The sequence below is a fragment of the Nesoenas mayeri genome, assembly GCF_963082525.1.
Source record: "Nesoenas mayeri genome assembly, chromosome: 10".
Taxonomy (NCBI): domain Eukaryota; kingdom Metazoa; phylum Chordata; class Aves; order Columbiformes; family Columbidae; genus Nesoenas; species Nesoenas mayeri.
Window position 1 is genome coordinate 6,768,981 of NC_137560.1, and position 11,399 is coordinate 6,780,379.

An 11,399-nucleotide genomic window follows, 5' to 3' on the forward strand; every position below is an offset into this window, starting at 1 on the left:
GGTGGTGGGATCTGCCTGCACCCTGACTCCAGGCAGGGGTTTTTTGTGATGAGAGCCAATGCACCAGAGCTCATCCTGCAGCTTTTATTACACAGGTTTGGGGGGTGCTGGCCCCCCACTCAGGGTAGGAAGCAGAGGAGAGGGGGACGGGCATCTTCAGCCTCAGCATCCTCTCCCTCACACACATAGTACAGCTCCAGCTCCCGCCGCGGTGGCTGCCCAGCATCCTCCAGGTTCTCTAATAACCTGTAGCAAGGAAAAGGGGTTTTGAAGATGCTGATTTGTCCCCCCAGCCTGGCCGGGAGCCCCGTGGGGGCCTAAGGCCCCCACGGGGCTCCCGGCCAGGCTGGGGGGACGCAGGGCTCGGCAGCAAGGGGCCGGGCAGGGGTCCCGCCACGGGAAATGCTGCCGGCAGGATGTTTATCCAGCAGCCGGCTGGGAGCTGTGCTGCAGCTGGAATGGCTCAGGATGGAGCGAAAGGGGTCTGGCAGCCCCCCAGGGCAGGATTAGGCCCCAGAGCCATGGACCTACCTCTGCGCCCGCTGTTGGGCCCGTGTCTCCTCGTCCTCCTCCCTGTCATAGAGCACGGTGTGGCCGCGCAGTAGCGTGGTCACGGTCCAGCCGTGTGTCCTCTGCAAGTGGTGGGTGTCAGGCTCTGGCCCCGCACCCCCTCAGAGTGACCCGTCTGGGTGCTGCTGGTGCTGGTCTCACCTGCAGCCAGTCCAGCACCTCCTGCACCGTCATCTCCTGCCCGTCTGTGCCGACCGCCTGCATCTCCAGCCGGTCCCAGCAGCTCCACTCCCGCCCACCATACTGCAAGGGAAGGCGTAGGGTAGCAGCCGGCACTGGCACCCCATACCCTGGCTGCCTGGCCCCATGGGGCAGGGACTGGCAAGGCACAAGGGCTGGGGTACAGCAGGGCAGGCAAAGGGACCAGCCTGGAGCAAGGGGGACTGCAAGCACAATGGGGAGCACAGCCATCCCCCCAGCACGGCAGGGGCCAGGGTTGGCGTGGGGCCGGCGCTGCCCCCAGCCCCGGGCCAGGAAGGGCACACAAAGGACCATTGAAGCGCTGCCCAGTCCCGCACAATCGCCTCTTCTCACACCGGTGGGCCCCGACCTCAGCTCCGGCCCGAGGGGGCCAGCAAGGCGCCGACCTCGGGGCTGAGTGCTGGATGCGGCCCCGCGCCGTCTGGCACGGCCGCCCGGCCATCTGCCCTCGCCGCAGGCAGCGCCAGCCCCGCGCAGGAAGGGGCATTCGCACCTGGCCACGCTCCCCTCCTGCCTTCTGCTGCCTTCTCACCTCCTGCCTCCTGCTGCCTGCACTGATCCCACTGGGTGGAAAGGGCTTAACCCCATCCTCACCGGGGCAGCTACAGAGGGAACGCCACTGCCCGTCCCAGCGCCGTGGAAAGCGCATCCCTCAGGGAGCCTGCCTTGGTGGCAGCCTCAGCCTAGCCCCCCATGGGACCACAGGTCACGCCAAGTGAGCCTGGGGGACATGTGCTCCCACCGCGGCCGAGCGGCTGGGCACGAAACATCGCACCAGGCATCCTCACCGTGGAACACAGAGGTGCCAGGCGCTGCTGCGGGGACCCGAGGGCACGGCCAGCCCCAGCAGCACCCTCCACCCAAGGATGGTGCCAACATGGGGGCACCATGGCCAGGACAGCGCAGGGCTGGGGAGCTTGTGGGGTGTGAGGGGCTGTGGGGTGGCCGGGCAGCCCGAAGCGGTGCCGGAGCCCGGCCAGGCGGTGGAGGCTCTTCCCTCCCCCTCTTCCTGCCCCTGGCCCTGGGCCCCTCAGGCCAATCTGGTTCCAATCGGCGTTTCCTGCCACGCCGGAAGGGCTGCCTCGCCTCGCACGCCATAAACCCCCAGACAAAGGGGCCTCTATCGCCCAGACAGTCCCAATCTGGACCTGCCCCCACCCGCTCTCCCTCCCCAGCAGTGCGGCTGCAGCCTGGCCCCCCGCCACTGGGACCCCCGGCCCCGCTCCCCCCAGGGCGGCCCTTCCCGGCCTGGTGCCAGCTGCTCTCCGGCTGCTGCAGCTGGTTTCCATAAGCCAGATGTGCGCGGCTGCTGCGGCCCTGTCCCGTGGCCATGGGGCTCGCTGTGGGGCCCGCCATGGGGTGGTAGGGCTGCCTCAGCCCCACAGACACCCCAGAGCACCCCAGTTGGGCCCAAAGCTGGGGCCAGTGGGACAGCGGCAGCTGCTCGGTGCCAGGGGGCGGCTGCAGGAAGGAGCCGGTTCCTGGCTGCCCGGTGGCATGCCCAGCCCACTGCAGCACACTTCCCTGCTCCTTAGTCCCCCGGACATCACCCCACAGCAGCTGCCACTGGGGGCTGGAGCACCCTGAGACCCCTGGGCACCCCCCACCTGCCCTGCCCTGGGTGAGAGCGTCCTACCCGGTAGGTGGGGGGTGGCAGGGGCTGGATGCGGAGCAGCAGGCAGTCAGACAGGCTCAAGTTGCTGTTGCGGTAGCAGCTGAGGTCCCGGCATGCCCACACCAGCTTGTAGATCTCCAGGCACGCCAGTCCTGCCACGGCCGCTGTGGTGGTGATGATGGCAGGCACGATCCGCCCGGCGATGCGCTTGCTCTGAGGACAGGAGGGATGTCACCGGCTGCCCCACATGGAGTGAGGACCCGTGACCCCCCAGGCTGCCCCTCTCACCGTCAGCCAGTCGGCGGGGGTGATGCCGTAGTTCTCTGCACGCAGGTTGGATGCTGCCATAATAAAGTTCACATGGATGTCGTTGTCCTACAGAGAAAAGTGTGGGGACATTAGTGTCGCACTGGGACATTGGTGTCCCACGTGGACTGGCAGCCACCAATCCCTGGAGCTGACTGGGCCCACCTGCCTGGCCCTGATACCTTCTCAAAGTGGATGGGCTCCATCAGGGGCACTTGCGCCTCCTCACCCCCTACCAGCTCCTGTCTCTGCTGTGCCAGGTCCTGGGTGAGCTCCGCCAGCCGCTCACAGTCTGGGGGCACAGGGATGGTACCCCTGCATTGTGGGGAGCACGGCCCCAGAGAGCACACTGCCCCCACTCTGGGTCCAGGTCCTCCTGGGTGCCGGGGCAGGACCAGCACCACAGCCCCACTGCCACCGGGCTGGACCTGGGGACCCAGGGACATGAGAAGCCTTACCTGCAGGCTCCTTCGCCTCCTCCTGCTCCTCTGCAAGGGGGATCTGGAGCCCCTCCTGGGGTGCGAAGGGTGGCAGGACCACACTGCGGAGGATGCTCTGGGCAGCTGCCAAGTCGCTGCATGGTGGCACTTTGTACACTTGGGCAAAGAGGTGGGCAGCAGCCAGGATGTACTCCAGGTGGGTGTCCTGTGGGGCAGAGCGGGGGCCATGGGGCACAGGGCCAGAAGCTCACGTGAGCAAAGGCTGCCTGTACTGACACGAGTGCGCAGAGCAGCCTGGCTTTGCCCCGAGGTGGGGACGGAGTTGCCTCTTCTCCTTCAGGCACAAGAGCACATGTGTGCTGTTCCCAGCAGTGCCCTTGTTGACCAGGGGACATGGACAGACTGGCAGCCCTAGACAGGCTGTGACGATCTAGCATCCCCTGTACCCTGGCACAGGCTCAGCTCGCCCCCTGCCTGCACTGTCCCTGCTGGGGGACTCCACAGCTCTCCTCTGCACTCACATTTTCAGGGTTAAATGTCAGTGGATGGGGACAGCTCCTGTCCCCTGCCCAGAAGGGGACACCCGGGCTGGTTTCCTGGCACAGGAAAGAGCAGAGTCAGGCACACGTATGTGTCCCCATGGCTGAGGCGGGTCAGCCACCGTAGGGGACGAGGTGCAGGGGGTACTAGCCCCATGGGTGCTGGGCTCACGTGCTCCGGGGGAAAGCTGTGCAGCAGCTGAGCGATGGCATCGTGGTAGCGGCTCTGCCAGCGCCGGCGCGCCCAGCGCACGCAGTCCCGCCAGTCCCGTGGCCGCTCCCGCAGGCTGCTCTGCACTTGCTCCAGGACCTCCAGGGCCTTCCCTGCTGGCAGCTGCTCCAGGAAAGTTGGGTCTCTGCAAAACCAGGCACTGCCGCTGCTGCTCACCTGAGCCATCCCATGGATGCCCTGGGTGGGATGCAGTGGTCTGTCCCTCTCTCCCCAGCCCGGGCAGGCAGCACCCCAACAGGGCTGGCAGCTCTTTCCCAGCGCTGCTTCCCCAAGCCCACTCACTCCATGAATCGGTTGACGTGCTCCGCTGGCAGCTGGAAGAGCCCCTCAAACTCATCCCGGGCCCACTGCAGAGAAGGAGCAGGGGTTGAGCACTGGGACCTCCCCCCCTTGTGTGCCCTGGGACCTCTAGCCCAAGCACAGGGGGAGGGAAAAGCTGTGCTGGGGCCAGGACCAGCAGCAGAGCTTGGGCTGCCAGCAGGAAGCAGCTGGGGCCATATCCTGCCCGTGGTTGACTGCCTGGACACGGCCGGAGGGGGAAATGGGAAAGGAAGACAGAGGTGCCGGGGCTTCCTCGCTGGGTGCTGGCGCAGCACAGCCTACCTGCAGTGTGTGCTGGATGGTGCGGGGGAAGTACCGCAGGGTGCAGAGGGGGAAGGTGCCACCCCTGGCGGTGCCAGCTGGCTCCAGCGGCTTGGTCAGGGGGGGCACCATGACCAGCACATTCCCCCGTGGCCCCTCTGTGCCTGAGTCCAGCAGCGGTGTGCGGCAGCGGAGGCAGCGGCTCTCCAAATAGGCACCTGCAGGGAGCCAGAGGTGCTGGGGGGCTGGGGTCACATCCTGGGGCTCGGCCCAATTCCTCTACCAAGCACTCACGGGCCTCCAGTGTGTCCAGAGCACTGGCAACTCCATCCAGGTGCTGGAAGAAGTCATCCCCGTAAAGCAGCTCGGTGGCAGGTCCCACCTGGTTCTGGTGAGCTGTCACCCTGACGTCGGGGTTCATGCGCCGCATGGCTGCAGCAGCCACTGCTGACTTCGGCTTCTGCCAGGGCAAAGGGGATGGTCAGGTCTCCCCCACCCCACAGCCCCGGGGAGCCCCCAGGACAGCCAAGGTGCCTTGCGGCATCTCACCGATATATCTGCTGAACGGTAGAGGAGCTGCCGATGGAGGTTGGAAAGGGCGACGGTGTCCATGTCGGTGATGGTGAGGTTGCCCCCCGGCCCTGCTGCCATCCCCATCATGGCAAAGTTTTTCAGCAGCTCGCAGCCGATGGCACCGGCTCCCACCTGCCCGGGCAGAGCCGCTGCAGCTCCCTGCGCGCTGGCCAGCCACTCTGCAGCCCCTCCCAGCACCACAGCACCCAGCCCAGCTCACCACTAAGTACTTCTGGTGGCCCAGCTGCTCCTGGAAGGCGGCCCCAAAGACAGCGATCTGGCCATCATAGCGAGAGCCCCTCTGCCAGGACAGAGGAACCACATAATTGTGGGTGCCCGCAGCACCCCTGGCACCCAGGAGGGGCTCGGCCCGTGCTCTCACCGGGGCGCAGTCCTCCTCCGTCACCCGCGCAGCCCCCTCCAGCGCCAGGCACTCCAGGGCGTCGAAGTACAACCACTGGTCCAGTGGCAGGAACTTCCCGGTGATGGCCTGGAGCAAACGGGATCTGTCGGCTCTGAGGCCAGCGGGGTCCCCCTGTTCTCCAGCCCAGCGCTGCTGCCCGGCCCGGCGTCCCCAGGCAGGCAGCAAGTGCCCTCTCGTGGTCACCAAACGCCACTGGACAGCCGAGCAGAGTGTGACCAGCGGGACCTCAGAGCCCGGCACTCCCATCCCGCTCACCTTCAGCACCTCCTGGGCTGCCATGGCCCCGACCACGGCGGCCACGGGGCACAGGTCCCCCGCGCTCACGCTGGCAAAGGCTCGCACGACGTCCTCGTCCAGGGGACCCTGCTGTGCCCCCAGGCTCCGCGCCAGCTCCAGCACCCGCTCAGCGTCCGCCTGTGGGCAGAGGTGTGAGGGCAGCCACGGGCAGGGTGGCAAGGGGCTGGAGGGGCCACGCAGGGCAGGATGGGGACTCACTGGTGCCCTGGGCTGGGGCAGGTGTCCTTGCTCCCTGCGGAAAGCATGCAGGGCCCGGAAGGCAGCGTGCAGGCTGCGGCTTCGCAGCAGCTCCTCAGGATTTGCCACCTGGATCTTGGGCTCTTCTAGCGCCTGGCGCAGGGGCTCCTGCCGGCACAGCGCCAGGGCTTGGGTGAGTATTCACCTGGGGCCAGGGCATGGCACAGCACAGCAGTGCCGCAGCCTGGGCAGCAGCACCGTGGGGCTATGGGGGACTTACGTAGGAGTGCATCTCAGGCAGCCGAACCTGTGAGACCAAGCCACCGCAGCGGTAGGGTGAGAAGGAGCTGGTGTCACCGATCTCCAGCCTGAAGCCATCTGGGGACGAGAGAGAGACAGATGTCACGGTCACTGCTAAGGACCCAACAAGTTCTCTGACCTTGGGCCAGGGCAGCCAGGGCAGCTCACCCAGCACACGCACGGAGATGGGGTCCTGGCCATTCAGCTCCGTCATCCCCTCCACACCAGAAAATGTCACGAGGTCACCATCACAGAAGAGGTGGGTGTGGTTGTCCTCTGTCCCCATACACGTTACCACACCTGGGTTGCCCTGAGGAGGGGAAGGGACATGAGGGCAGGGGACTGGACCTGGGTGGCATGAAGGCACCAGAGGAAAGAGCGGCATTTCAAGGAGCCTGCTGAGGCTGTTCTCCTACCTGGGAGATGTGCTGCACGGCAGCACGCTCTGGGTCCCCTTCTGCTGGGTCGTTAACGATGAAGTGCTCCCCAAAGTCACAGAACAGCTGCCTGCAGAGGACCGATGGCGGTTTCCTGGAGGAGCTGCTTCGCCAAGCTGGCAGAGCTCTGCCAGGTCCTGTCCCAGCCCCACCAGCGGGATGGGGACACGGGCTGCAGAGCAGGGCTGGGGGCTCTGGGGACAAAGTGAGCCAGAGCCACAGGAGAACCCGGCGGCAGAGACCCCTTACCCTGCTAGCCCCTTGGTGTCAGCCACAATGAAGTAGATGCCCTGGGCATGGCAGAAGTCCCCAACCTGTAGCTGCTCCTCCAGCGGGGACTCAGTCAGCACCACCACCTGCATCAGGGTTGTCAGCAAGGTACCACCATCCTGGGGGACCCTGGGGTGTGGGGGCACAGGCTCACCTGGAAGGAGGCGAGGAAAGCCTCCGACAGCTCGCCCGTGTGAGCTGCCACTGTCACACGGGGGTTCAGCTCGGCCAGGGCCCGCTGGGATGCCTCTGCACGGTTCTGGCCAACATCACTCTCTCCCAGAAGGAACTGTAGGGTGGGCACATAGCAGGGCACATTGTGGATTTGCAGTGCTGCTCACCACAGTGGGGTGCTCCACGGGGCCCTGCCTGCACTGGTGGGGGACCCTCTGCTGAGGACCATACCCATGACATAGGATACTCCATAGGCTCTATCTGGGACAATGAGGGGCATGATGGGTGACACCCATGACAGGGACCTCACATTCCACACTCACACACTTCCAGGACCCCCAAGCTGCACCCATTACTGGGAGCCCCCCACCCCGTACCCATACCTGCAACAGGGATCTCCCAGCTGCACCCACACATATTACTGTGACCTCCACTCACACCCATACCTGGTACTGGGACCCCCACCTGTACCTGTACCCATCAGTGAGTCCCCTACCTGTACCCATTATGGTGACCCCCACCCATACCTGTACCCCTTACTAGGACCACCACCCACACCTGTACCCATTAGTGGGAGCTCTGCCTGTACCCATACCCATCACCAGGACCCCTGTCTGCATCCCCACCCGTAGTTGCACCCACTACTGGCATCCTCACTCACACTTGTTACCGAGATCCTCACCTGTACCTGTTATGGGGACCCCCGCCCGCCCCCGTGCCTATAGCCAGGACCCTGCCCGCCCCCGCCGGTACCTGCTGGCCGCGGTCTGCGGTGCAGGCGACGCCACGATCGTGCAGGACGACGCGCCCGGTCCCCGCCAGTACCAGCGCCGCCGCCACCTGCGCTCCCGTCCCGCGCAGCCCCGACACCAGCACGGCCGCCCCGGCCAGCCGCCGCGCCCCGCCGCCCAGCACGTACCTGCGGGGCAGGCGCCGTCAGTGGGGTCCGCCCCACTCCGTCCCGGTCCCGGTCCCGGTATCAGCCCCGGTCCCGGCCCAGCCCCCACTCACAGCTGCCGCGAGTACAGCCCCTCCTCGCTGCTGCCCGCCATGGCGGCCCCGCCCACCGCGCAGGCCCCGCCCCCAGCCCGCACCGGGAAGCGCTCACGGCTCAGGCCCCGCCCCCGCCCGCCCTCGCCCCCGCAGGCCCCGCCGCCGGGCAGCCATGGCGACGCTAGTGGGCTGGCAGGCACCGTGGCGGGCGCTGGCCGCGCTGGGCCGGGAGCTGGCGGCCGAGTGGGCGGCGCAGGACGTGCGGGCCGCGCTGTGCCAGCTGCTGCTGCTCTGGCTGGGCCTCAGCCTGCTGGGCGTCCGCCTGGCCTGGCGCGCCTACGGCGGCGCGGTGGCCGCGCTCTGCTACCGGACGGGCCCCGCCGCCCGCCGATCCCCCGACACCGGCCTGGGCCCCGGCACCGCCTCCGGGCCCGGCCCCGCGCCCGCCCGGCCCCGCGCACACTCCCTGTCCCCCGCCGGCCCGGCCGGACGCAACGGCGCCGCCGAGCGGCACTGCCCGCCCCGGTGAGTCCCGACCGCGACCGCAACCGCCGCGGCCCCGCCTGCCCCGCTGTGGCCCCCCCGCGCCCCCCGGCTGCACCCCTGCACCGCCACACCCGGCAGATGCCGTCCCCGCTGCACCCCCAGACCGGCGCAGCCCAGAGAGCGCCCTGCCATCTGCCCCCACCCCAGAACAGCCCAGCGAAACCCTCCCAACTGCACACCCAAACCAGTGCACCCCAGTGAGTGCCCCCCTGACCAGTATGCCCCAGCGAGCATCCTCCTGGTTACACCCCCAGACCAGTACAGCCCAGTGAGTGCCCTCCCGTCCGTGCCCCCAGACCAGTACGCCCCAGTAAGTGCTGCCCCAGTGCTGCCTAGCCCACATAGGCAGGCAGGTCCCCCCCCCCCGTGTCGGGGTGCCATACCGGGGTGCCATGCCAGCATGCTGCCCCAGCACCACTTATGCTGCCCCTTTCTTGCAGGGAGGGCTCGACAGTGGAGCCGGCGAAGACGCACCGGGAGTGATAAGTGCTGGGACCCACTGGGCACTGCCTGCTCCATTAAAGCTTTGTGCCCCACCTGCTGCCCCTTGCTTTGGCGCCTGCCATCACCAGAGAGGAGGCCAAGAGAGGGGGCAGGGATGTTTATTTGGGGCGGGGTACCGTGCTCGCGGTGGGCACTGGCCTCACTTGGCCGTGTAGTACTGCGTGGGCACGAAGGGCATCTTGGTGACGAGGGCCGGGTGCTGCTTCTTCCGCACCTCGACGGTGAGCGTGGTGCCGGCCCGGCTGTGTGCCACCTCCACGTAGCCCATGGCGATGTTCTTGCCCAGGGAGGGCGAGGGGCAGCCGCTCGTCACTGTGCCTGGGAAAATGGGGAGGTGAGCGGGGGTTGGCAGCCCCAACCCCCTCCCCTGCCATGGGCACAGCTCCGAGCCATGTCTGTGCCATCCCTGCTGCCCCCACCTACCCACAGGTGTGCCCTCAGGGCCTAGGATAGCCGTGTGGGGACGGATGGGGGGTCCCTCCGATGTCAGCCCCACGCGTTTGCGCTTCGGCTTCTCTTTCACTTGCGCCATGATGACAGCTGCGCCAGGGAAGTCCATGGCCACGCGCCGGCGCTTCCCTGCGAGGCAGAGATGGACGAGGGTCAGCGATGACCTGGTTCCCTCAAACCCTTTGGGGACATGAGGCTGCTCTGCCCACCCCAAGGAGGAGGTGGGGACAGACAGGGCCCTGACCTACCCAAGGTCCACAGCAGCCCGGCCTCGACAGGCGTGATGGTCTCGTCGATGTCGTTGCCGTAGAGGCAGAGCCCAGCCTCCAGACGCAGGCTGTCCCTGGCCGCCAGCCCCGCCGGCCACACATCAGGGACACCCAGCAGCCGCTCGGCCAGCTCCACCGCCCGCCCTGCGGGCACCGAGATCTGTGTGGAGACAGGGGCAGGGTCAGGGGACACAGCATAACCCTCAGGATCGCAGCGGGGGTGCTGTTGCAGCTCCTGGGGTACCTCCACGCCATCCTCGCCGGTGTAGCCGCAGCGTGTGACCTGGCAGCCTGGCACGCCAAAGACCGTTGTGGTGATGCTGTTCATGAAGGAGAGCTTGGCCAGGTCATCTGACAGCCCTGCCTGCAGCACCCGTGCCATGGAGGGACCTGTGGAGACAGGTGGCTTTGGGGGACGGCAGTGTCCAGGGAAGGGAGGTGAAACGGGGAGGACACTGACATCCATGGGACAAGGACCTGGAGGAGGGCAGGCCCGTGTGAGGCCCCTGCTACCTTGCAGAGCCAGCAGCGCGTTGTCTGACACCTCCAGGTGGACGTCACTGCCGGTGGCCTGCAGCTCTGCCGCTCTGCCCTGCCAGGGTGACAGCGGGCTGTCGGCGTGGGGGCCGGACTGGTGCCAGGCCCCCACGTGGCTGCGGCCGCCTCACCCTGCGCAGCCACGGACGTCACCGAAGAGTGGGAGGACTCATTCCCACCGTGCGTCCCCACCTCCCGTGGGGCTCAGGCAACGCCATACCCTCATGATGGCCAAGTCCTTGTCAGCGCAGCCGGCATTGGACACCACGTAGAGGTGATCTTCTGATGTGTTGGTGACAATGAGGTCATCCACGATGCCACCCCTCTCGTTGGTGAGCAGAGTCAGGGTGCCCTGCGGATGTGACCCTTGGGAGCATGGGCAGGTTGCCTGTCCCCCCTGCCCACCTGGGGTGTCCCTGGGGACCTCTGGCCCTGCCAGATGCCTGGTTCCCCCCCAGCACCCCATACCTGTCCTGGCTTCAGCTCAGCGATGTCCCCCACCACCAGACTCTCCATGAACCTGACGCGGTCCCGGCCGTACACCCGGGTCTGGGAAGGGCCAGGGGGGCGTGAGGCACTGTGGGTGCCTCCCCATCCCCAACCCCCCATCCCATCCCGGTTACCTGCGGCATGTGGGAGACGTCGAAGAGGGAGCAGCGGCGGCGGGTGTGCAGGTGGGACTGGAGGTGGCCCTGCCCGTAGTGCAGCGGCAGGCTCCAGCCGGCGAACGGCACCATCCGCCCGCCGCGGGACCGGTGCAGCGCGTCCAGCGGCGTCCGCTTCAGCCCCGCCTCGGTCCCCCCGGCCCCGCTCAGCGGCGCCGAGCCCGGGGGCCGGCGGGGCAGCGCGGCGCGGCAGCCCGCCCGCAGCATCCTCCGTGCCCGGTACGGCCCGGCCTGGCCCCGGGGCCCCTGGGACATGGAGTCCGGCCGGCCCCCGCTCCGCCCCGCACACCGGCACCGC

The 11,399-nt window shown here is 67.5% G+C and overlaps 3 protein-coding genes across 4 annotated transcripts; 1 reads left to right on the plus strand and 2 right to left on the minus strand.

The window, feature by feature from the left end:
* Positions 1–72: 72 nt before the first annotated feature.
* On the minus strand, positions 73–8,198 carry UBA7 (ubiquitin like modifier activating enzyme 7). The gene is made up of 24 exons (XM_080350457.1): positions 8,149–8,198; positions 7,891–8,056; positions 7,118–7,252; positions 6,943–7,049; positions 6,673–6,763; positions 6,425–6,566; positions 6,237–6,334; positions 5,978–6,124; positions 5,738–5,896; positions 5,441–5,548; positions 5,279–5,359; positions 5,035–5,190; positions 4,780–4,945; positions 4,507–4,703; positions 4,186–4,250; positions 3,844–4,027; positions 3,654–3,728; positions 3,151–3,337; positions 2,875–2,984; positions 2,675–2,761; positions 2,408–2,599; positions 712–813; positions 532–632; positions 73–246 (listed from the first exon to the last, which is right to left on the minus strand). Exons 1-24 carry the CDS (start codon positions 8,187–8,189, stop codon positions 120–122), a joined length of 3,024 nt encoding a protein of 1,007 aa, XP_080206583.1. The 5' UTR covers positions 8,190–8,198; the 3' UTR covers positions 73–119.
* Positions 8,199–8,275: 77 nt separating this feature from the next.
* TCTA (T cell leukemia translocation altered) lies at positions 8,276–9,212 on the plus strand. Its single transcript, XM_080350483.1, has 2 exons — positions 8,276–8,655; positions 9,117–9,212. The coding sequence occupies exons 1-2, from the start codon at positions 8,303–8,305 to the stop codon at positions 9,157–9,159; spliced, it is 396 nt and encodes a 131-aa protein (XP_080206609.1). The 5' UTR covers positions 8,276–8,302; the 3' UTR covers positions 9,160–9,212.
* A 63-nt stretch (positions 9,213–9,275) lies between these two features.
* AMT (aminomethyltransferase) lies at positions 9,276–11,334 on the minus strand. Of its 2 annotated transcripts, none has more exons than XM_080350506.1 (8): positions 11,060–11,334; positions 10,905–10,985; positions 10,657–10,788; positions 10,413–10,491; positions 10,144–10,289; positions 9,879–10,059; positions 9,604–9,759; positions 9,276–9,498 (listed from the first exon to the last, which is right to left on the minus strand). In XM_080350506.1, the coding sequence occupies exons 1-8, from the start codon at positions 11,306–11,308 to the stop codon at positions 9,320–9,322; spliced, it is 1,203 nt and encodes a 400-aa protein (XP_080206632.1). In that variant the 5' UTR covers positions 11,309–11,334; the 3' UTR covers positions 9,276–9,319. The 2 variants fall into 2 exon arrangements, with proteins under 2 accessions (XP_080206632.1, XP_080206633.1); XM_080350507.1 differs by having other exon boundaries at positions 9,359–9,498; positions 9,875–10,059.
* Between the last annotated feature and the right edge of the window lie 65 nt (positions 11,335–11,399).

What these genes read in the sequence shown, in the direction of transcription:
- UBA7 (XM_080350457.1), bottom strand. Translation starts at nt 8,189, where the DNA reads ATGGCGGGCAGCAGCGAGGAGGGGCTGTACTCGCGGCAGCT. An exon ending in GGGCTGTACTCGCGGCAGCT is followed by an intron (nt 8,057 to 8,148) that starts GTGAGTGGGGGC and finishes CCTGCCCCGCAG; the next exon opens with GTACGTGCTGGGCGGCGGGG. An exon ending in CACGTCAACCGATTCATGGA is followed by an intron (nt 4,028 to 4,185) that starts GTGAGTGGGCTT and finishes CTGGTTTTGCAG; the next exon opens with AGACCCAACTTTCCTGGAGC.
- TCTA (XM_080350483.1), top strand. Translation starts at nt 8,303, where the DNA reads ATGGCGACGCTAGTGGGCTGGCAGGCACCGTGGCGGGCGCTGGCCGCG. An exon ending in GAGCGGCACTGCCCGCCCCG is followed by an intron (nt 8,656 to 9,116) that starts GTGAGTCCCGAC and finishes CCTTTCTTGCAG; the next exon opens with GGAGGGCTCGACAGTGGAGC.
- AMT (XM_080350506.1), bottom strand. Translation starts at nt 11,308, where the DNA reads ATGCTGCGGGCGGGCTGCCGCGCCGCGCTGCCCCGCCGGCCCCCGGGC. An exon ending in CGCGCTGCTGGCTCTGCAAG is followed by an intron (nt 10,290 to 10,412) that starts GTAGCAGGGGCC and finishes CTGTCTCCACAG; the next exon opens with GTCCCTCCATGGCACGGGTG. An exon ending in CGGGCTGCTGTGGACCTTGG is followed by an intron (nt 9,760 to 9,878) that starts GTAGGTCAGGGC and finishes TCTGCCTCGCAG; the next exon opens with GGAAGCGCCGGCGCGTGGCC.